General features: G+C 40.6%; 1 protein-coding gene across 1 annotated transcript in view; it reads left to right on the top strand.

The window, feature by feature from the left end:
* The first annotated feature begins 278 nt into the window (after positions 1–278).
* PRDM16 (PR/SET domain 16) overlaps positions 279–23857 on the top strand; it is a 219547-nt gene continuing 195968 nt past the window's right edge. Inside the window, exons 1-2 of the mRNA XM_067311277.1 lie at positions 279–297; positions 1061–1410. Coding sequence (XP_067167378.1) covers positions 279–297; positions 1061–1410 — 369 coding nt within the window. The remainder of the gene's footprint in view (positions 298–1060; positions 1411–23857) is intronic.

Here is a 23857-nt window from a genome sequence, read left to right as displayed (position 1 = left end):
TGTATGACATGTTACTCTTAAAATAGTATTATAAACTCGTGATGCTTTAGTTACACCTGAAAAGGAACATTCATTGCAGAGTTGCAAGCTGCAAATAGAGAGACATAGCTGGAAGGTCAAATCAGGCACAGCTTTTGCTGAGTGACAGACTGAACCAAGTAGACCCAAATACTAGGCAGGTAGTTCTTGAACCACCTGTGGTGTTGACTACAATACCCCAGAAACCCATGAGCTGTTTTGTCTACTGGATAGCGAATTTGGCAGTGTCTTGCGCAGGCATGGGCCTGGCTGCTACCGGTGTCCTTAAGCCTGATGTCTAGCTAAGTAAACTGTATTACAGTCTTGGGATACTCCTGCACAAGATCTTTTGTACATTGACCAGGTAATACCGTGTTTCCCTGGTACTTAAAGTACAAGCGAATACCCTGTACTTTCAGTGCCACAGAGTTAAGCATGAAGCTGATGATAGTTCTCCTGAGAGCTGCCCAGGAAGTTAGCAACTCTGTTCTGTGAACAGTCTCTTACCAGACTATAGCAGGCTTAAAACTGAGCACCTGCCATCCCCAGAATATGCTCTTCAGCACCTCATAAAGAAGATGAAAGATCTTTGAATTGCTTATACTTTGTGATTGTAGAATCTCAAGTAGGAATTTGTCTTAACTTCTTCCCCTTCCCCTTTTCCTTCTTTCCTCTACAAAATATGTTGAACCAGTTAAAACATTATATGGTTACAGGAGACCTTGGACGCTTCTTTTCTGTATTCATCCCTCTTTCCATTACTGAAGGACAACTGTTATGGTAACCCTGATCCAGTATATAACATGATAGGCCTGCAGCTAGCTTCCGTCCCATCTCTAAATAAGTCTGAATATTGTGCAACCAGTATGAATATTCTCATCTCTGTTCTACCTGAGTTCTGTGGGTGAGGATTATCTTTTTTTCTGCCACTACTTCTATCCGTATAGCATGTGAACTAGACTTTATGAAATTTTGTCCCAAGAAAAGATTAATGTTCACGTGAGTATTTCAGTGTGTTTTGTTCTGCTGTTTCCCCTTTTAGGTGACAGCGAGATTGTAAATAATATGTACGAGACCGACCCTGATCTCCTTGCTGGCGAAAGTGCAGAGGAGGAAACAGAGGACAGTATTATGTCCCCCATCCCTGTCGGACCTCCATCACCCTTTCCCACCAGTGAGGACTTCACTCCCAAGGAGGGCTCACCTTATGAAGCTCCTGTCTACATTCCTGATGACATTCCAATCCCACCAGATTTTGAACTCAGAGAATCTTCGATTCCAGGGGCAGGGCTAGGGATTTGGGCCAAAAAGAAGATTGAAGTTGGGGAAAGATTTGGACCTTATATGACAGTACAGAGGAGCACATTAAAGGAAACAAACTTTGGATGGGAGGTAAGCATGCTGAATGCGATTAGTCACATTCATTTGTCTTCTCTGCAGATTGTTCGTAAAGCTAGACTGAGTTCTGACTGGCTTAGGGACAGAAGCAGTGACTTTGCTAATGCCGTATTTCCCTGAGTTGCTTTGTATCACAGTTTATGTACGCTGTTTAAAAAGCAACAGAAATCCTTTAGGATGGCTTCTTGGGCTGCAAATATTGCTCTAACACCATTTGAGGAAGGTTGGTTTTAAATGATGTTGGGTCACTTCTTAAAGTGCTTGTCATTTTCAAATTGTGTTAAGAACTTGTCGCAATGGAAGAAATAAGATTAATCGCATCATGTTTTGTGGTTGGGTGTGCTACCTTTGGCTTCCAGTCCATGTTAGCTGTGCAGGCCTTATTAACTGCTCATAGTAAAATAACATGTATCCATTAACACCCTTGATGTTTTTGAGTTCTTGTTCTGCAACAAGGAAAATAAATACAAAAGTCATTTTCCCTAAGAGCTAAACAGAAAAGAGTCTTCAATAGGAGAACCTGCCCAATCCCAGAACTCTTGTCTCTTTCTCCCTGCTTCCCCGGGATTGTCCCAGAAATCTTTTTAGTCTCTTCTGCTCCTGTTTGCTTGATTTGAAAATACCTTTCCCTGCAGGAATTATCATAAATGAAAGTAGGTTCTGTGAACAGTGAAATACATCCTAGGGTTTGTGCTCTGTGTCCATAGTACTGTCACAGCACATCCCGTGTCCATGACATAAAATTGCTTCTCTATCGCAGCCTGAGTGACGTCCCCCTCCGCTACAACACTTCCGCTCCCTCTTTCTGTCTGCTGTCGGTTGTCTTGAGGAAGAGGCTGCATGTGGTGCTGCTGGTTCAGAGCGAGGTTTGGCTGAGTAGGACTCATATGCCAGTTGATAAGCCAGTTCTGTCTCTCAAAATAGGTAGAAGCTAAGTTTTACCTCCCTTTTCCTCTGTATAAAGCACTAATTTGGTTACTTTTTTCCATCAGCCACTAACTGACATGAAGCAGTGAGTTAAAAGCTGTTGGAGTAGGGAGCTGGGGACAAACTAAGACAGAACTGAGACTAACAAGTGGGCAGGCCAGCAGTGCAATCACAAGAGCCTTGTTTTCTTAGAAAACCAGGCCCATAAGGCCACACATGGTTTAAAATGTCTTGTGTCTGATTATATTTACACTTCTGATTGTGAAATCTGAAAAATCAGTGAACAGCTAGATTCTGTGAAGCCCAAAGAAATACGTCCAGATGTTTTTGTTTACTTTTTTTAATGTGTCCAAAGTGCAGGAAAAAGCAAAAGACTCGCTATAAAAACAAAGCTCAACCATATTTTGTAATTTCCTCCGCAGTAGGAAATTTCTGAAGTGCCAAAATCAGGATTTGGTTGAATGAATGAGTCGAGTTCCCTTTTTTTTTTTTCTCTCTCTCTCTCTCTCTCTGCTAGTGCAGGGAAAGATGGGAATTTCATCTGAGAGTTTTGATTCTTTTCCCTCAGAAGTTCGTCTTTGTCTTAGCTTCTTTTCTTGTGAATATTTTGGATAGAACATTTGATTAGTATTACCATGTTATCTTCAAAGTGTTTTTGACTTTTCTTTCCCTGTTAATGTATAGGAAGCACTTTGCCGTGTCAGGAATGCTATGGGCCACTTGAGACTGCCTAAAATACTGGTCACGTTAAGATCCTTCTGAAACCAAGCTCAGTTCTCTGCTAGGAATAGGCAGCATTGATTATTCGTAAGCTTTGAGTAATGCAGTAAGGGGTAATTTGAGTAATGCAGATTTTTTTTCTATTACTTTGACATAACTTTGTCTCATATATTTCTGATACCAGTTTCTGTTTACATTCATATTTTGAAGTAATGTTCCTTATCTCCATTACTCACTGAATGCTAGGCCTGGTACAAGCTATATCTATTAACTTCCATCTACACTGACTTTGCAGTGCTGTTTATTTTTTTGCTGTACATGAACAAGCTTTCTTTCTTTATGGTGCTTCTCATATTTGTGGCATTCCTTTGTTCTCTGATTTGACAGGTACATTTCATATCTGAAAGGAAGGAATATTTGTCCTCCATCAAATGTCCTCAAACACTGTCTTAGACCTGCCCTGACACTCTCTCTTGACCTTGCTTGTACATGCAGATACGTCTTAGAGTTTTTCACTTCCCCGTGTGTTAAAAGACAGTTCAGAAACCTACTTTTAATCACTAAAATTCTTCATTGTTTCACTTCTGAGCAGCATACTTGAATGCTTTCATGTTCTAAACAGGAATTCATGTAATAAATACTGCCTCTGCCAGTATGTTGCTTTCTGAGCTGTTTCCTTTGAGAATAAGGTTGGAAAAGCCTTCTAAAATTCAGTAGGCAGACAATTGGCAGCAAAAGGAAAAATGAAAAAGGATGGTTTTTTTTGTCACTCTGTAACGCATGTTGACTAGACCGTTGCCTCCATCTGTTGTTTCTTACAACAGTGATGAATCTAACAATTCTAGTTTTTGTAGTATGCCATGAGAAGCGTTCACAATGATCCAAGTATTGGTTATGTACTTCCACCCTAATAAGCATTCGCTATGGCTTGACATTTTTTGACAATACTTCTCTGTAACCTGTGGTTTTGACTTATAATGAGTTGAATGCTGTTTTAAGACTTCTTACTCATAACTTCTTATTGCTGGCTAATTGAGATATGAGTACTGTGGTTGAATTGCCTGTTCTATTCATTATATTAGTATTTTTATCTCAAGAAAGGTGGTAGTTCTGCACACACAACCTTCTTCTATTGATGGTCCTCATTTCATGTCCTGTAGTTCATACTCTTGAATGGAAAATAAATGATGCCACTTCTGTCCACCCCACAAAAAAACCCATAATCCTGAAAACCTGGTCTTTTTTGGTTTAACAGCAGTATCTTAGTTTAGAATAGTGTTTCTGCCTATCTTTTACTACTGTAAAGTCTTGATCTTCGTCATGGGAAGTTTGGTATCAGACTTTAAGAGTAATTACGAGTGCTATAAGAACTGGTAGCATCAAAGAATGTTTTTCACCATATTTTAAAATGGGCATTCATTGGCAACATATTAGTTTCAATAGAAAACACTGCCTGTTCTTGTTGTTGTATGGCACACATCATTGTGCTTAATCATATTCACTCATACCTAGCTCCTGAACATGTTCTGTAGGCAAGTTTCTTAATATCTTTGGACTTGTTGTGCCCACCTGTAATGGGCCCCTATCACTGCGGGTAATGTAAAGGATGAAACGGCACTGGAGGACATCAAAGTAGAATTTGTATATACAGGTGTGTGGGAAGACACGTTTTTAGTGCTATTCTATGGGGTTTTTTTAATTAAAACTTAGGCATGCTAATTCAGCATATTAAAATACCATACAAATTTCAAAATGCTTTAGTCTGTCCAGTTAATACTTGTTTTGGCTTTTTTTTAAATAAAAATTAATCTTTGGGGTCTAGAAAATCTATTATTAGGGGCTTTGATTTGAATATGGATCTTTCAGTTCTATCCAAGACATAAAAGCTGTAGAAATAGCTTTCTCTCTTCAAGCTTCAGTAAGACCAGATTTGTGAAAACTAAAGTGAAACAAGACAGCTACCTGCATTTCTTCAAAGTCTTTGAGAAACATGGGCTCCTGTTTTGAGGTAGGGGCCAGCTCTTTTCTTCATCTGAACTGTTTGATCCAGACCTGGCTATGATGTAAAACCTCTAGCTCCAGGAGGTAAAAGAAGAATACCATTTGTTAAAACTTTCAGCTTACTCATTATTTCCCCTATTAGCCCAAAACATCATAGGGAATACAGAATGCCATGTCTGGCCTTGAAAGAAGAGATACATAATCTTTTTTATTACAGATGTTTTTCTCTTCAGTCAGATAGGAGGGATAGGGTTAAGATGGGTGAACACGTATCCCACTTTATTTAATTTTTTTACTGTCTTGAGTTTTTTATGTTTTTCCTCAAATATTTGCTTTCTGCAGTATATTTTTTAAAATATTCTTTAATTTAAACCACAGCTGTTATTCAAGGGCTTTTTTAACATGGCATGGCAGTGAATGATTCATTTATTTAAGAAAAATACATGAGATGTGTTGCTCTTTTACTTCCCACCCTCTCACAAAGATGATTCAGTAAGTGCTTGTGTAGGATGGTGTGCTGCGTGTTTTCTCCCTGTGTCTCATTCCCTGAAACTACTGTGCTGATCATGTTTAGCTACTTCTTTTTCTCTTAAAGAACACCACCCAGCCTAAAAGCCTTGTGATTATTTAATGTAACGTGACTGCATTTCTGCTCTTCTCCCCCATCCTATTCCTTCCTTGCCTGGTGACACAGGACATGCCGTTCAGAATACCCCAAATAAATCACAGTGTGTTTTCACTTTTCACTTTATTGCCTCTGGGGCCTAAAAAAAAAAAAAAAAAAAAAAAAGCAAATGATGCTTAAAGAAATATCTGAATTCTTTAGATGAGCAATCTCAAAACCTATTTGCACTCACCTCTTTCTAATGTTTTTTTAACTTTTAGACTGAAAGGAGGTGATGACATTTCCTTGTAGATTTTCATGTGTCTTCTGATTCATTCTTTTTTTTTTTTTTGGCCTCTGCCTTTCCCTTTGGCTTGAGAATAATGTTAGTATAATAGCCATTGTTGCTCAGGGAAAGAGTTTATGAATTGCTGTTTTCAAAACTACCTTTAATGCTCTTGCAAGAAATGAGCAGGCTTGGAAACTGCTGAAGAATGGTGTGCATGGACATTCCCTAGATGGAGCATGTTACTTATGCAGCAAATTTGTCCCCTGCAAGGTTTCTTCACAAATTCTGTAAGTTTTCTTTTACTTGATTCATTCTGAAAAAACAAGCGTCTAAGGATTCATATGGTAAACAGGACATAAGGGCAATTTGGGACTTCCTAGAGATACCCTTTGCCACTAGTAGTTGCTAACATCAGTCCAGGCACCATTATTAACTCAGTAGTTAGAATTTATATATAAATGCATTATAAAACTGCATATAAACTTCTGCTTTGGCCTGAAACTTGGCACTAAAGTGGGGGGGGGGGGGAAGGCATCTGAAGGGGGAAAAAAACTTACTGTAATCCTGGAAGCTTTCCTCTTTCCAGAGAGCAAGTTTGTTGAGAACATCAACACTTCCATTTCCTCTGCAGTAGGTGGCCTTTGTTCCGGCGTTAAGTGCCTGTCGCTGGGAAGGGAAAGAGTCAGCTTCCAGGTCCTGTCGACTGTTAGACTCTTTCCTATGAGTGATTATTAAAAGCTTTCCGTAGACATGTTGCTGGGTTTTGACCCAGGAAAGAGAAGCAAGGAAAGAAGCATCTGTTGTTGTTTTTTTTCAAAGGGGGAGGGAAGGACTGATTATTGTATCAAAGGCAAAATCCTGTTCTCTACAACTAAATCTACAGGATGGGGGTTAATTAATCAGTTTGAACTGCGGAAAAAAAATGAAAAATGCGTATAATGACATCCAAGTGACATGATTGAAATTTGTACCATTTTTTGGTGCTTCATCAAATGCTTCAACATCAGGGTTAAAAGAGTGAGTCTTTTTTAGGCCCAGGAATGCCAAGATATTTTTCTCTATCTTAGGCACATCTCTAAAACATGGGTATATAAGGAATTAAGGGGAAAAAAAAGAAGAGACAGGGAAAGGGAATGACTAAGAATACCTCCTGATATTTCTCCTTTATTTCCATAAGGGGTAATAACTCATGAGGAATCCGGCAGAGGGCACTTTCTTTAAATAGAACATTCTGATTCACAAGCAGAAAAAGGAAATAAATATTTTCTTTTCGTCTTTAAGAGACATCCATGAATACCAGCTTCAGAAACAGTATTTTATCATCCACACTTAAAAAGGGGGTGTGTGCGTGGGGGGGGAAATCCCAAGAATAGCTCACTGGTGACCACAGGATTTGAAAAATAGCTCTTTTTGTTGTCAAAAGCCTCGCAGGATACAGGACACTATTTCTTCCTCTGGAATGTTAACCTTCATACAATTCTAACCTTTATTTTTTTCCTGTCCCTGAAAAGCCTGGCTGATGGAGCATTAGAACACAGTAGGTTTTTGTAAAGGAAATGATCAATAAGTTGGAATTAAACCATAAATATATATGGCAATTTCAAGGAGGCCTCATTCCATGGACTCTTTCAGTTGTAGTTTCAGAAGGCAGAAGCAGTGCAACGTAACTTGCTTTGCAGTTCTTAGGCTATTTCTACACGGTAATTAGTGATGTTTGAGAGTACGGTCCTTGTGCTGCTCGCTGAGGTGACGTACGTGTGATAGTATGGCATCAAGGACCAACGTGAGCTAGCGGCAGCGATACACCCAAGAGCTCCAGTGAACTTGTGAGCTGCCCGCTGAAGTCGGCTTTGGCCTCTTTCCAGCTACGAGTGGTAGGGTACCCACCCTTCACTCGCCTTGTCCCTTGCGAATGGGCGCAACCGCATCGCTTCAACACTTCGGGTGTGTTCACCCTGTTATTTTTCAGGGGTCCTTCTTCCATGTAGCTTATCCCTAGCGCCCCGCGGTTCAGGGATCTTTTTGTTAGGACACTAGAGAAAGTCATTACTCAACTTTGAGTCAAGCCTTAAACACTTACAGGCCTGCGATTAGACTCTAAAGGTTTGTGACATTAGCAAACCTTTCACTGGTTTGTCATGAAGTTTGAAGGTTTCACATTTAACTTATTTACCTCGATCTGTACTAGACAAGAAGTAAAGTGACAACAACAAATCTTTCAGAGTAAAAAGTTACATTAGTTACTTTTAGAGAAAGAGGAAATAACATTCTCTGCAGTGCTTTGGCACTGTCCTCCTCTTCCTATAGCAAATATGGAGCAACACTGCAGGTTTGGAGAACCGCTAAATATAGCAACTCTGACTTTGTGGGATTTTAGCACTTCTCAGGTTTTGGCACTTTGGTTGCTTCTTATTTGGCTCCAGAGATGCAAGCAATTTATGTTATTATGCATAGAGATTAAAATGAAACCTTGCTTCTGTAGCTCTTTATGAAGTAATGGGATATAGTTGGGTCTTTGTTCCTCGCTTGTTAATCTATCATTTAATTATTCATCCTTTCTTCCTTTTGTTTCATCACAACAAAGTACTGGGGCCTGTACAAAATGCGACAGTCCTTGTACTGAAAGTTTACAAATGCAAAACTTGGATAGTTTTTCCAGGAAGACTTGAAGTTTTCAGATCGGTTAGTTGAGTCGCCGGTAGGAACGTTAAGGAGGGCAGCGAGTCTGCAGGAGGAGCCCTGGTGGTCGGACAAGGCAGCCACTTGGCCAGTCGGAAGGAGCGTTTCCATGCATAAGGTGCCTCTGGAAATCGTATTGCTGATTGTGTGCTGTGTTTCTCAACCTGCGACTAAAGCCGGCTGCTCAGCAGAGTGTCCTTGTGAAACGTCCACGTAGACTCGTTTGTGCATCTCTCTCCATTTCCTGCTTCTCTGTGCCCTCTCTGAAAGTAAATAGATAACAAGATCATTTGAGGCACAGGCTAAGTGGAAGTTGGTTAGCTTAATCGGGTTCCAGACTGGTAGTAGTGTGCTGTGACAATCTGATGTGTTTGCATTGATCAGAGACATGCACATTCAAGTGGGATGTATAAATAAAGGAGAGGCATCTCTCAGAAGGAAAGTCAGTTTGCGTACACATCAGGAAGCACGGACTAGAGTGGTTCGTCAGAACTTGCCATCGCTTATTCGCTTTGCCTCAGAAATACACAAAATGAGCTTAAAAAAACTAAAGGTGCTTTTCACTGATGAGTATTCTCACCCAGCTGTCCTGCTCATGCATGCTCTTTAGTGGAGCTCATTTGAGCTGCTTTTGGCAACATGTCGCTAATTCGCAAGTAAATCTCCAGTAGGTCCTGGAAACAGTGTACTGTACAATGAGCCATAGCCTAGTTCAGAAGTGCTGACCTTTGAGAAATACCCTTGTATTTAAGGTGTTTCATAGCTGTTCTGCCATAGAAACTGCAGTATTCCGGTCCACTCGTGCCTGCGTTTGTACTGAGGGAGCTCGTTCAGCACGGAGAAGTGGGTGTTCTCTTCCTTTTGATCTGATTAGCGAGCAGCATGTTTCTTCACTTTGAGATAATGCCTGGGCAAGTCATTGGTTTAATTGTACATCTTATTGTGTCATCCCTGTTCAATCATGTTCAAAAATACCTACCTTTCACCCTTGTCCCCCACCTCCCTTTTCCCATTTAGATCTCACTGAAGTCCATTCTACCTTATCAGCACAGTAATTTCGTGAGCAGAGCTAGGATTTCTGCCGTTTAGGCCCCGGCCATTGTCTGTCGCAGCTGCAGTCAAGATAAACCCTCACCCAGAACAAAGTTGGAATGACCTTTTACAAGCAGAATCTGCCTTGTTTCCCTCCAGACTAATTTATCAGCCTTCATTTCAGCCTAGTCTCTCAGCGGAGGCCTGAAAGAACATTACGAAGAGCATGAATGAACAGGGGGATTAAGATGCTTGGCTAGTCCCTCTTTTTCATCAGACACCTTCTGGATTTACTGAGATGTAAGCTGTAAATGACCGTAAGTGGTGAACTGCCTTAAACTTGGAGTAAGGGAAAGGGAAGGGGGGAAAATAAAGATCCCCAAAGGCAAATGTTTGGAAGAGAAGAGTGCTGTGGGGAACTGGATAAGCCTCCTGTCTTGAAATCAGAAAGTGATAGCCCTGAGCAGTAACCGAGTTCCCCATGTCTCTGCTGGCTGTTGTACTGAAGAGTCCGTATTGGTAGGCTAGTCTGTCCCCGAGAGAGGGAAAGAGGGTACAGGGTGTGCAGAAAATTCAGTGTCACGATGAAACAGGACTCCAGCTTTTTCAGAACTGTTAACAGCAAGAGGTTCTTGTAAGTTTAACCCAAATTTATTGATTTAAAGCAAGCATTAAAAACTAGATTGCATGTAGGTATACTGGAAGCCTTTTTGTGCTGCAAACCAACAAAAGTATTATTGGGAGCATGATTTTAATGCTGCAAGAATTTTTTTTTTTTGTAGTGAACTTGACAAGTGTCAAAGTGTCCAATTTAAAATAAGATAAAAGATCCACTTTTTGCCAGCAACAGCCACAGTCCAAAGGACTTGCTGTGCAGAAGGGAGTAGAGGTCTGTCTCTTGTTGGGGGTGGGTGGGGGGCCGTTGTTCACTCTAGTTTGGGTGAACGTTCTGTCTGTACAACGTAGGGAGCTGTTAGCTTTAGTGGAGTCGGGTAAGGCATCCTTAATACCACAAGACATCAGATCTCTTTTTAGTGCTGATAGCTTTTGGCTTTCTTCATCTTTTATAGAATGAACCAAAGGGTTGTTTTTGTTTAACAATTTTCAAGCATTACTGTTAAAGCATGAGCCGCTCGGTTGGGGGTGGGGGGGATCCTTGTCCATGAAAGTTGAATCATTGTGGTGGATTACTTTAATTGAGTTGACTTGAAAGCTTTTGCAAGGGAGGAATTAAATACAGCTCCAGAGACTTAACCTTTGGTATTGGTAGTGGAGGTTATGATTATTCCTGTATTATTGCATGTGTATCTTCGGCAGTCAGGGTACAGAGCAAAGCGCAAATGGTAGATGGGCTCCTGCCTGGAGCTTTCGCTCTTAGTGTTGCAGTAACGCTGAAATGCATGCTGCAATGGAACTTCTGGGTCCAGTCAAGTAGCCGAAATGTCTACACCTAAAATTTTAATGCAGGAGGATTTTAAACTTTTGGTACGTTACTGCTGCCTCATGTTTTAGTGAATAAGGAGAGGCAAAGGATGGGGAGTGCCAAGTGTGAGGGGCAGTGTGGAAACAGCCCGGTGAGCAGTAGGGCAAAAAATAAGCTGAAGAAGCAGCTTGTGAAATTCATATTGCATTGACAAGCGATGGCGAACAGCAACTCCAGAATGTTTAGAAACTGGATTCAGATAAGGGACCAGTGTTTTGGAATTATTTTAAAGTTATGAGGATTCTAGCCTATGCATTGGAAAAGTCCAACATTCTGCCTGTGAGACTTCATATCTTCCTGTGACCATACCAATAAATCCTACTGTAGTAATTTGCCTTTTCCCTTCTGAGCAGTAAAAGTCCTTGAAATGCAGTGGCTTGTGATCATAAACAATTCAAACTTTTATAAGCCTTTGGTAGACTTTTGGTTAAATTTAGAAATTTGGGAGGAAGCTTAGTTTGTGCTTTCTTTGTATGTTCTGTGTTGCTAATCCATAACACATTTCTACCTTTGCAGTCTTTCAGCTAGTAATATGAAACTTGTAGGTTTTTTAGAGTTAAGGTGATCTTTGTTGCTTCAAACCATGGTTGTGTTTAATCTCTCGTTAAGAGAGACTCAACGCAAAAGCATTACACTGCTACGAAGCTTATACTCTGTTCTGTATTTACTTGCATTCAGACAAAAGCTCTGTGCATCTCCTCTCTTAAATACTAACTAAACTTTTTCTAAATACTGATTTACAGACTTCCACCATAGGATGTTGTGCTACCATGTATCACCATGAAAATGAATTTCAGTAGTGTAAAAGGAGGATAAAAAGGCTGCCTTTTTGGAGACATGTTGAGGCAAAATGCAGATACTTTAAACAGGACAGGTTATCTTTGGCTCTTGTTCACGTTCCTGGGAAATGGACAGAGAAAAACTTAATTTCTTATAGTCCACTGTAGCTGTGCTTAGATTTTTAATGAGCATATGTGCTTGATAAAAGAATGCCAGGAAGTTCAGAGCCTTGTCAAGTTGTGTATGTTCTTTGGGGCAGAGATTGGGTTTCACTGCTAGGTAGATTGCCAGTACCTTACAAGTATAAGCTTAAGCACTGAGTATGGCATTAACTGAAACCACAAAACCTGCAAAACTGAGTAAAGGGCAAAAACAATGACAGGTGAACTTTTATGAACCTGAACGTGCGGTAATGTAGCATATACAGAGAAGAATAATAAAAACCATGCCCGTGCAATGCTCAGCTTCAAACGGGAGCCGTAACTCACAGGGAAGAGATCTTGCAGTCTCTGTTGATAGATCTCTGAAATCATTGGCTGACTGTGCAGTGACAGCCAAAAAAAAAAGCCAGCAAGATGCTGGGTGTTACCAGGAATGGTATTGAGAAGAAGACAGGACATCATTCTGCTACTATATAGACCTTGGTGTGCCTACATCTTCAGTATTGTGTGCAGTTCTGGTCTGAGGAGAAATACAGCAGAGCTGGAGAAAGAACAGAGGAAGACAGCTGGAGGACTGAGCAACTCTTCTAGGAGTAACAACCAGAAAATCTGGGAGCCTGAGTTTCAATGGGAGCCTGAGTTTGGAGAGGAGAAGGTGTAGGGGAGATATAGTCGAAGTTCACAAAATCATGAAAGCAGTAGATAAAGTGAATGTGGAATTGCTGTCTAACAAATACCACAATATTTGTACTGGAGGCATTTGTTGAAACTAGTAGAACAAGGGTTTGAACTAAATTAGAGAAAGTACTTCTTTATAAAGTGGAAAGTGAATTCCAGAATGTGCTGCTGAAGAATCTCCAGCTAGCATCTCCGACTTCCCCTGTCATCATTGATGTCATCTTAAGGTCAGGCAAAGACCAACTCCAAAAAAACCCTTGAAGCCATCCTTTGGGAGGAAGGGGCATTACGGACAAAGAAAATAGGGAGAAATGAAAAGATTTGGGGTAACAACAAATGACAGAAAGGGAGAAGTATGGGATCAAAACAGAGAAGACACCAGAGTGTCCCCAGATAAAAAGGGGGACTCTGCCATTGTCCAAAGCAGTATACTGGGCTAGATGGGCCATAGGTCTACTCAGCAGGGCATTTCTTTAGCCCTCAGGAAGACATTAGTCTTTCCTTCCCTTTACTGCTGTTTAGCAGTTCTGCGCTCATGTTAGTGGTGCACCAGTATTTATATTGCAAATCTCATTTTCCAACTTTCTATCATTTTTGTGGGTTTTAGATGCAAGCCAACATTCACAGTGTAAATTCTCATCTTGCCTGCAGTTCATTGCAAGATTTTGTAGTAATAAGCTGGGAAATTTCAGGCTTAGAAATGTGAGTCAAAGTGATTTATTATACTGTGGGTTATGGCATACGAGTGGAGAAGCATCTTCAGTTTCTGCTACTTTCAATTAATCTTAATTTCACCCTTCCCCGCAGAAGTTATTCTCTTTTTCATATTGAAAGAATTTCCATGAAATGATTCATTTAATTGAACAAATGAAGGTATTATTTATCCTTGTTAGATTAAAACAAATGTATTGCTCTCATAGATGTTAGAGAAATAAGGCAAGTTCATCTAATCATTGGGCAAATTCAGAATGGTGTATAAGATGCTTTAAAGTCCACCTTGGTAAGGGATCTAGTCTAATGTAGTTCATGCATTCGGGAGTGTGTAAAGGTGTAAGTTAAAGTGGCAGAGGGGGGAAGAAAGGGGAAAGCTCCTTTAATATTATCTTGCTTTGTAACTCTCCTCTTTTGACTCTTTTGGTATATAATCAATACCAATTTACGATGCTCCCTAAGTGGCTAATTCGTTTGCATTTGCTTTCCAGTGTTGATGAGTAACTCGCATCCTAAAAGATCGTTTCTGAAAAGGATCCTGTTTGTTGAGGTTTAAACCTGCACAAATATAGTCTGGTTGATATGACTGATAAGTTATGAGTCTTTTCCTATTTTTCAAAATAGCTTCATTTTATAAAGGGTTTGTGCCTATGCGGGATACATATCGGTAAATGCATGTGTAAATTTGCTGCTTACTATAAATTGTAATTGGCAAGAGCAGGAATGTAGGGAACTCAAAATGCGAATGATATAATACTGATACTGTATCTTTTAATTTATTACCTGTATTATCCATGCTCTGTGTTTTCCACTTTGTTCTCTCTCCTTCATGAGCTGTGTTTTCACTAGACTGGCATTTTCCTACTCTGATGAATTAACTGTCAATTGAAGTTAGTGAGATAAATCAAAACAAATGGACACAGTACTCCGTATTGACTTTCTCCCTGCCTGATTCTGAAAACCACTTTCTGAGAACTGTGCCGCTATTATGCTCACTTGGTTCTAAGCAAACGTGCAAGAAAGGGGGAGCAGTGGGGAGGTAGGTGTTTAATAGTCATCAATTACCTTTCACTATCTTTGTTTGATCTAGGAGCTTGTCAGCAATGACATGTGTCATTCACCTAGAAAGAAGACACTTGGCATTGCATAAGATAATAAAATGTTAAATGACTCTCAGAAAGCATAAACTACAGTTTAAGTCTTTTACAACGTGATCTTAGTCTAAAAAAGAGATTTTGGAATAATTGTAACAGTTTAAGTAAGAAGGAGAACACTTTTTTATTAGCTCTGACACAGACTATGTGCAGGATGCACCAGTCTCTAGTCTGTGTCAAGTCAGGTTTGTTAACTTCTGCTGTGGGAATTTTCTCTATTCAACTTCATAGTCATTGGATAAGGGACTTAGACATCTTGAAATCTTGGCTTTTGACCCAAGATAGGAGACCCATTTCTAGTCTGTCTTATTCTACTTCCACAAGTAGATGGGTGATGATCAGGTACCCCATGACAGGATCATTTATGTCCCTAATTAGACTAAATAGTGTACTGAAATAGTTGGTATCGTAGTCCTGAAATATGGGCATGTTTAAGACTGTAGTCTCTTGCAGACGTGGTAAAAATTGCAAAGTGATGAACACATGGGTACAGGCATTCATTCTAATGTCATCGAAGTTAAGTGCTTGATAGAAACATGATTGATTGTTTTTAAATATAAGAATAGAAAATCCGTCTACGTGTCTTTAGCGGTGCTACTGCAGGGCTGTGTATATCAAATACCAGCCATACCTCCGGCTGACCTTAGTTACTCTGCATGGTTTCAGTAATAAGAACAAGCATATGCCTGTCATACAGCAAGTGTTGAAATTCTTTTGTTGTTTGTTTGCTTGTATCTTAAACATCTGCGCCTTAATATTTGGTTTTGAAATGCATTCTAGATCAACTAGATAATTTTTTCCTAACTATCATTTTATTGTGTGTTATGTCTTCCTGTGTAACCAGCACCATGTTTAGCAAATTAATATAACACCTCCTCACCTGGAAGAGATCTTAGACTTTAATTCAAGAAGTAAAAGGTTAAAAAAACCAAACTTGTATGTGCAGAGGAATGGATGGAGGAAAGGGGGTAAAGCCTCTCAGCAGTAGGTTAATTGGAGAGCGGAATACCAGTGTAGATGGGAGCACATAGTTTCCTTGGACAATGTGCTAAAGAACTGGGAGCTGGGAAGGACCAGCTGGGATTGTTAGTGAATTAGCTGAAGTCAGAAACCGCTGAATGAAGCAAAGAAGTAAAGGGGAAATGAAGGTTAGGGTATAATTCAGTCTAAATTAGGTGGGCCATTCACAATGCATAAAAGGGCTCTGAGCTTCCTTTCTTGGGGAAAATGGGTAGGAAAGCTCACTTTTATTTGGATGTGGGGTGAGTGGTTGATTTTAAGAATGCGCTTACCTAGAGCCAATAATTTTGGAAGTGCATTGTCCCACATGAGTTTGGATGAAGCATTCAAAATAATCTTCCATGTCATGAATGTGAAAGACAACGGGTTTAATAAAAAAAAAAAAAAAAAACCACAACAGTTATGCTGCAAATGCATGTAATTTTAATCTGTTATGAAGTGAAACAAATTCTGCTCATTTATTTTGTCTTTGCTAGCTTGTTGTTAGCGATGGAAACTCTTTATCAAATCACCTCTGAGCTCTGGGTGCTTGAAATCCACTCTGGCTTGGGCCCATTTTTACTTGTTATTTTTGTAAAGATTTACAATACCATTTGTATGGTAGTTTCTCTCAGTCCCTTGTTCGCTTTCTAAATGGTTGTGCCACTGGAAGTGATGTTGCAGACACAGCAGACATGCTTGGAGAGGATGTATTTGTTCTGCCTTAAATTTTGAAGTACTGAGGAAGCCTCACTCTCCCTTTCCCTGGGGGGAGGGAGGGAAAGAGGGGAGCAGGAAGAAAATGTAAACTGGTATTGTAGTTGGCTTAATTTCTTTCTTTTTTTTTTTTTGCTTCTTTGATTCTTAAAATAGGGAGAGCTCTTGAACGAGTCTTGTAAACCCGGCTTTCACTTCAGGGTAGTTGTGAATCAAAACAAGGAAGAAGGAATTGTTTGTTTCTCTAGATAGACAGATTCACATTTGGGGCTCAGGAGCTCGCTGAAGCTTTGTGATTGTCGAATATTATACGTCTGTACCATGTGCAGTTTCCTGCTTTGTACTTTTTATGCGTGCCACTGAGAGCAGCAAAGCAGAATTGACAATGGAAGTCAGTGTTGACATTGTTTAGTGCATCTTTAATTCTTTTTAGTTCGTTTATGATACTAGCTCCAGGATCTTTCAGTACGTGAAAGACACGGGCCTGCTACGGCGAGTCCAGCGAGGGGCCGCAAAGGTGATGAAGGGCCTGGAGCATCTCTCGCGTGAGGAGAGGCTGAGAGAGCTGAGCCTGTGTGGCTTGGGGAAGAAAAGGCTCAGGGGAGTCTTTCAGTGAGTATAAAGATCTGATGGGAGGGTGTAAAGATGACGGGGCCAGACTCGTCTCAGTGGTGCCCAGTGACAGTACGAGAGGAAACCAGCACAAACTGACACACAGGAAATTCCACCTGAGCATAAGAAGACACTTTTTTACTGTGAGAGTGGTTGAACACTGGCACAGGTTGCCCAGCGAGGTTGTGGAGTCTCCTTGCTTGGAGATACTCAAAACCCGACTGGACGCAGTCCTGTGTAGTGTGCTGTAGGTGACCCTGCTTGACCAGGGGGGTTGGACCAGGTGATCTCCAGAGGTCCCTGCCAACCCCAGCTGTTCTGTAATACTGTGATCTATTCTGTGGGATTCTGTGATATGTATGTCTTTGGATGTGATGATTCACGTATGTAAAAGCTGTATAGGCTGGCTTTCACTTCACTGATTTAAGATTAACACAAGGTAGGCAAAGCCAGATAACTCAGTTATGCTTGAGCTATAAAATATCTGGCAAAAAGAGTTTGCATGGTCTTCTGTTTCCAGGTGGGGTTTTGTAATCGTTGACTCTGTGGTTCGAGTGCCAGCATACTGGGAGGTAGGGGGTATCATCTGCAGGCATACTGGAGATATCTGCCAAGGGTATCAAGAGTTTTGTGGTAGAGGAAAATTTGGTTTTACAAATTACATAAATATAATACATTATTGATTAATTTCAAATGGTACCACATCCAGTATAAGGTCTTGAACGTGTAAGGGGACCTGTTAGGTGATTTGTCAAAACCCTGCAAAAACTCATGAAATTAAAGCAAAACTAGGAACAAAAGTGATAAACTATAATTTATTTATTTGTAATTGGGAAATGCCAGTTCTAAAGGTAGAGACTAACTGGTGGCCTCAACAAAACCGGAGAAGTCTGTGATGAACAAGAGCTGCCAGATTCGAACAGTGGCTGACACCACTGTTGCTGCATTCACAGCCATTCATGATGGCTTCCCTTTTCTTCCTCAAAATCCTGAAGGAAGACATGGGTTAGCAGCAACCTTGGCAATCGACAATGTAGACGATTTCAGGTGAAGCGTATAAATGCATTTCAATGATGAGGGCTTCTTAGAGAGAGCAGCCTGCTGGAAGAACCTGCTTCTCCTTGTCAGAGTTGATCCATGCCTCTACTGACCAAAAGTGTGTAGTAATGGGGTACGCAAGCTCTTGAGTCACATTTGGTTGCTTCATTGAATTCATCTTGTGTGTTGAATAATGTCTTTGGAGTAGGGGTAAGTGCAAATAGCATACTAAAATGTCTGTGCAGAGTATGGAATTAGTACATGCTCATGGGGGTAAATGCAAAGGAAGGCAGTGGCTGCAGATGCTTTTTCTCTTTCACGTTAGAAAAAGGAATATCCTTTTACTGATACTTGCCTGTGCTGCATCACTTTCTAATTTGATGAGAAGAGTTTTGCTGCATCACTTCGGCATTGCTATGTTAGATTTCTGTGCAAAATTGCAGAATCCTCAGACTCACTCACCCTGTTTGCTTGGTATTCTCCAGAAGTACATGGCAGCAGTTGATGACAATAATTCACCATTTTTCAACTTTGTAGATGTTTGAAACCTGCTTTGATATCAGCAGGTATCTATATGTTATGCATGCGTGCAAAATGATGATAACTTTTATTCAAGTAATGTGGTCTTCATGGCTGTGCAGAGCGTAACCAAATTACAGGCTCTTTAGCTCCGCAGAGAGATAATATTAAATTTCTGTTTTAGAAACCTGGGTGCTGCTAGATTTTCTGTGTGTTTTGAGCCTACCCGCAGAGACGTTGTGCTGGATCATTAATAAATAAACCCTGTCTGATTGTTGGCATTCTGGTTTTATCAGAGATAAAATGCTTAATAAGGAATATACTACTCGGCTGCTTTTGCCAGGGTGCAGTTCCGCAAGGGCTGTGGCTGGAGGTGCAGCTTCCTGTTCCCCTCATGCTGTACCTGCCACAGCCCGTATTCATTTCTCTGTGTTCATTCGAAAGGCTTATGTCAAGCCCAGTCAATTTAAATGAGATTCAGAACTGGAATGGCAATAAGTGTTCAATCAAAGTATTTGATAAATCGCTTAAACAATCTTGCAGATTGCAAATTCTGTAAATGCAAGTTCTGCATTTATTCAAAACTAGTGAATGTGACAAGAGTAAGAGACAGCAAAGTCAAAACAGCAGGAAGAAAAACTCAGATTCTTTGATGAGATTAAAATACCAGCAATTTTAGTGGCAAGCAGGTAGGACTATGCTGCTCGTCTAGCTTTCTAACCAATACTTGAGCGTTTACAAGGAGAGTATACAGATGGGATAAAGAAGAGAAGGCTGATTTGATGATTGCAGCATAATTTTACCTTTACTTCAGGGTATGTGTGTTTTCCTTAATATCTTGAATGGCATAATTTAGATGGTCAGGAAAGTTTTTCCTCTTATTAAATGGAATGACAAGTGACTGTAAAAGTAGGAGAGGGGAAATCTCAACAAACCCCAGATTGTTTTGAATACTAAGTAATTTCTCTTTGGCTAGGCAGATCGTAGCATGAGCTTCCTCGGGGGGAGTTTATTCTGATAAGTGTCTCCATGTGAAAGATGAAAACAAAGTGTTACAACAAACTCTTTTACTTGACCTTAAAGTAGTTCGTTACCCACTGCAACCATGAATATGTCAAGCTGTGCATTTAATGATTTTTGGCTACAATTTTGATTATCTTAAGGAAATATGGAAGAAATTAAAGCAAATCAAACTTCATTTTGACTAGCTGCCAGAGTGAAATCTTGCTTTTTCTCTGACCTTATTTCTTCCTATTAATGAAAGATTATCAAATTATGAGGGGAGAGGAATGCACTTATTGTCAGTACAAACACAAGCAAAGGCAAGGAGCAAGATCTGAAATAACTGTTTTCTTGGTTACCAGAAAGAAGCTGCGAAATTGTGACAGTGATGTTCAGCAGTCTGTTTTCCTCTCAGAAAAACTGTTGCTTTTATGTGCAACTCTCATTCAATGTTCCTTCATCATCTGTTTCCTTATTCATATCACTATGGGTGTTTTTATTAAGATTCTGGATCCTAAAATTATGTTTAAAGTATATTTATTCTGCTTGTTTCCATCATTAATACATTTCTATTCCTCAGAAATCAGGTGTCTGATCACTTTTTGTTAGGATTACAGTAGGAGCCAGGTGACCTGGGATGGGCTCCGTTCTCTTCCCCGGCATCTGTTTCCAACCACACGAGCAAGTGCCCGCTCTCTTTGTCTCCTTTTCCCCACCTGTTTTACCGCAGATGCGAGGTATCCTAACTGACGCTTAAAACAAGCATTCTGAAAAATATACATCTATTTTCAGGCAGCCTGAGGCCTGATTCGTGAAAACGTTTAAAGACTGAGATTCTTTAATGAAAACTACTAATTGCAGCCTATTACATATTACATGGGGTAACACCCTGTGTTCTTTCATATGAAGTTGGACAGATTTGCATTATGTTGGACTTAAAAAAAAAAAATTATATATATATGCACACACACATACATATATATATAAATAAAAATAAAATAACCCCCCCAAACAAACAAAAGATGCTAAATGGTTCCTAGACTTCTTTTGCATCACTTCTGTGATAGGCTTGGCATGACCTCCTGGTCCCTGAGAATGTTTCAAGCAATTCTGTCTTAGTTAAACTAATTTTCCAAAAGCCACCCAAATGCAAATTATTTTAATAAATTAGTAAAGATTTGCATTCTAGACCAGTAGCTACTACATTTTTTTCTTTTTGAAAATGAAACATTAAATTTGAAACTAAGCTAAAATAATCTCCTTCGTACACATGTGGACATAATCAGGAAAAACTTTTTTTCCCTTAAGTCAAAACCAATTTTTTGCTCTTTAAAAACAGCTAGCTTTTAGGACTCACTAGCTGTCAATATTTTTTCTCCCATAAAATATGTACATTTAGTGCATTGAACACATCATAGTTCATGGGATTCAGCAACTCTAAAGAGTCGTATAAAACTGGTCCTATCAGTTGTTAACTAATAAACTAATTGTATGCTATGTACAAGGTAGAATCATTTTAAAGCCTTGATTTGCTTGCATGATGCCAGTGCCTTTATTTTCTGTTATGTCCATGGCTCGGTCTAGCAGATTTGGAGAGGTTAAGCTGTGTGTGTGCGTGCAAGCGTGTGTGTGCGTGCGTCTGTTGTTTCATTCTTCTTGAAATGCTTCACCACAGTAGGCAAAATGGATGAAACAGAGGAAAAAAAGAGACAATAAATAGTTTCCTAACCTGGCTTGGATAATAGAGAAAGTTCGTTAGATTTATTAATCCTCATTTTCCTTTGGACTGTCAGGCTTAGAGTGACAGTAAAAAAGCTTGTGACGACTTTGGCTAATTTGCACTCCATTCACTTTCTCATGAAAACCCATCAGGATGACTGAAGAACTGCTCTGCAATTGACCTTATTCAATGGCAGAGTGATATACTGGGAAACAGGCCAGTTTTTACAATGCCGAAAAGAGCAAATTGGACGGAATCTTTGTTCCTCTCTTTTTTTCTCCTTCCTTTTTATGCCAGTCTTGCTCTAGTTAAGCTCTCTCATTTGTTCCAGCAGTAGCTCTAGGGCTCAGGTCACCCTCTGTGGCTGCCATTGCAGGTGATCGCTGGGCTGCTTGTCTCGGATGGAGAGGGAGCAGGGAGAGGAAGGGAAATGCGGGAAGGCTCGGCCGCGGTGAAAGCCTCTGAGACCGGGTGTTCAGCCAGGTAGACGTGGATACGAGGCTGTTCTTGTCTTTGCGCACACAAGCACCGGCGGGTTGCTCAGGCAGGTCGCGTGCATCTAAAAGCCAGAAGGCGGCTGATGTCCGCGCGTGGTATTTGCATGGGGTTTTGTTTGGGTGCGGCATTAAAGCAGGTGCCTGCCTGGCGGTGGCCGCTGCGGAGCAGAGGCAGAGAGGAGGTCTCGCACCCAGCTGAGAAACTTTTCCGTGTTCCCATTATGTACGTGCGATCGAAGCCAGGGTCTTTCCCCGTCCCCCCCGGCGGAAGAACGAGAGCGGCCGAGCGGCCAGCGCGCTGGTAGCGAGAGCTGTCACACGGGGTGCAGGGCGCTCAGTGCGACTGTCCCGCAAACGAACACTTAATGTTTTATGCAAATGAGAACAGCTGTGAATGAGAGTCTGTGTCAGATTAGCACATGAACAGTTAGTAGTCTGGCAGGTATCAAATTTATCTGGGATGGTGGAGAATGGCAAAACAGGAACTTCAATGGGAGTCTCTGAGAACTGGGCTATTCTGTTTTGGGACTGGATGCCTCTCTCTCTCGCTTACATTGTCTGACAGGACTAAAACTGCAGCTTTGTTTCCAGGTTTCATCAAAAGAGCGGTTTCTGTGAAAAATTTTGACTGGTCAGATACTGCTGTTAGTGTTTTTAATAGTGATAATTCCAAGATACACTGTAGGTCCTGCCTTTCTCTACCGAAGGTCTAATTATGAAGCCAGAGAATTGGCCAAATGCAAGGAAATGTGAGTCTGTAAATTCCTGCTAAAATAAACACTAGTAGTGTAGTCTCAGTAGCCTGAATTGATCGGATCATTTTGTTTTGCTGTACAAAATGTGCTGTATTTCACCCTTAAAGCAGAAGGTTTTCACATGGTGGCTTACAGGGTTCTTGATATATCAGCTTGTTTGAGGAAGGCCCCTTAGAGGAACCAAACTGAATATCGCAGGTTAGTGTAAAGCTTTCAGGTTGCTTTTGATCACTTTGGTGACCATTTTAGTTCTGTCTGGGCCAGCAGGCTTGATCTTTCTTTGAAGAAGGCAGGACGCAACAAGTCAGGCATAAGAGTACTGGTTTGTCCAAATGAACACTGTCTAATTGCACCTTGAAATAAGCAGAATAAGTGAATGCTTAATCTGTCTTCCAAGGACTAGAAGACATGTGACAGCTCTCTGCTTGTATCTCGCACCACTTTGATAGGCTCATCTTGCTTATCCTCATCATCCGGAGTCTAACAGTGTTGGGCCTGGGCAGTTCCGAGATCGCTGCGGTGCCCACGTGAGCCCCCGGCAGCCTCAGCGGCGCCGAAGAGCGCGTCTGGCCAAGCGAGGCTGCCGCGGCGCGGTGGCCGCTGCTCCTGCCGCCGCCGCCGCCTCCTGGACCGGCCTCTGTGGGTACCCCGATGCCGAGCAGTAGCGAGGTCTTTTGCAAAGAAATATGACTGTGGGCCAACTGCAGTTCTGCCTCGGGGGTTAGGAGTCTTCAGCGTCTACTTGTGATCCTATGCCAGATGGCAGGCCCAGCCTTTGTTGTTTGCCTTCTAAGAATTTGGATTAGAATATTTAACACTAGAAGTAATTCCTTCATTTTACTTAGTAAATTACTTTCAATTAATCTAAAATTGTAATTCCACAAAATGGAGAAATGGCCCAATCTATTTCTATTTCTCTAGACAATACTAGACTCAGTGTAAAAAAAATAAAAAATAAAAAAAGTCCAAAACTAGAGGCTTAAAATTTGTGTTCTCCAACTAGTACCCTCTTCATTTCTCACACTTAAAGAAAACAGTTGTTTTGTGTTCTTTTATGTTGAGACTGAATGAGAATGTTTCCATGTGACAAAACGATCCTTACTTATCTCAGTATCTCTAGAAATATTATGCTTAATTTACAGAAGTATATTTAAATCAACTGTCTCTTAGATGTAAGATTTTTGTTACTTAGACTTAAGCTGTTAATAGCGTAGCACACAGATGATAACAGCAAGTATACTGGGATCTTGGGCAAACCGGAAAAGAATGATATTAACCTTGAAGCAAGAAATTTCAAATGCTGTTTGATTAATATTTAAGTGCTTTTATCCGATACATTATCAAAACAATCTGAAGGTTTCTA

This window comes from Apteryx mantelli, chromosome 26 (genome assembly GCF_036417845.1).
Source record: "Apteryx mantelli isolate bAptMan1 chromosome 26, bAptMan1.hap1, whole genome shotgun sequence".
Lineage (NCBI taxonomy): Eukaryota > Metazoa > Chordata > Aves > Apterygiformes > Apterygidae > Apteryx > Apteryx mantelli.
Note: the sequence above shows the minus strand (reverse complement) of the source record. Positions and strands in the feature narration are given on the sequence as shown.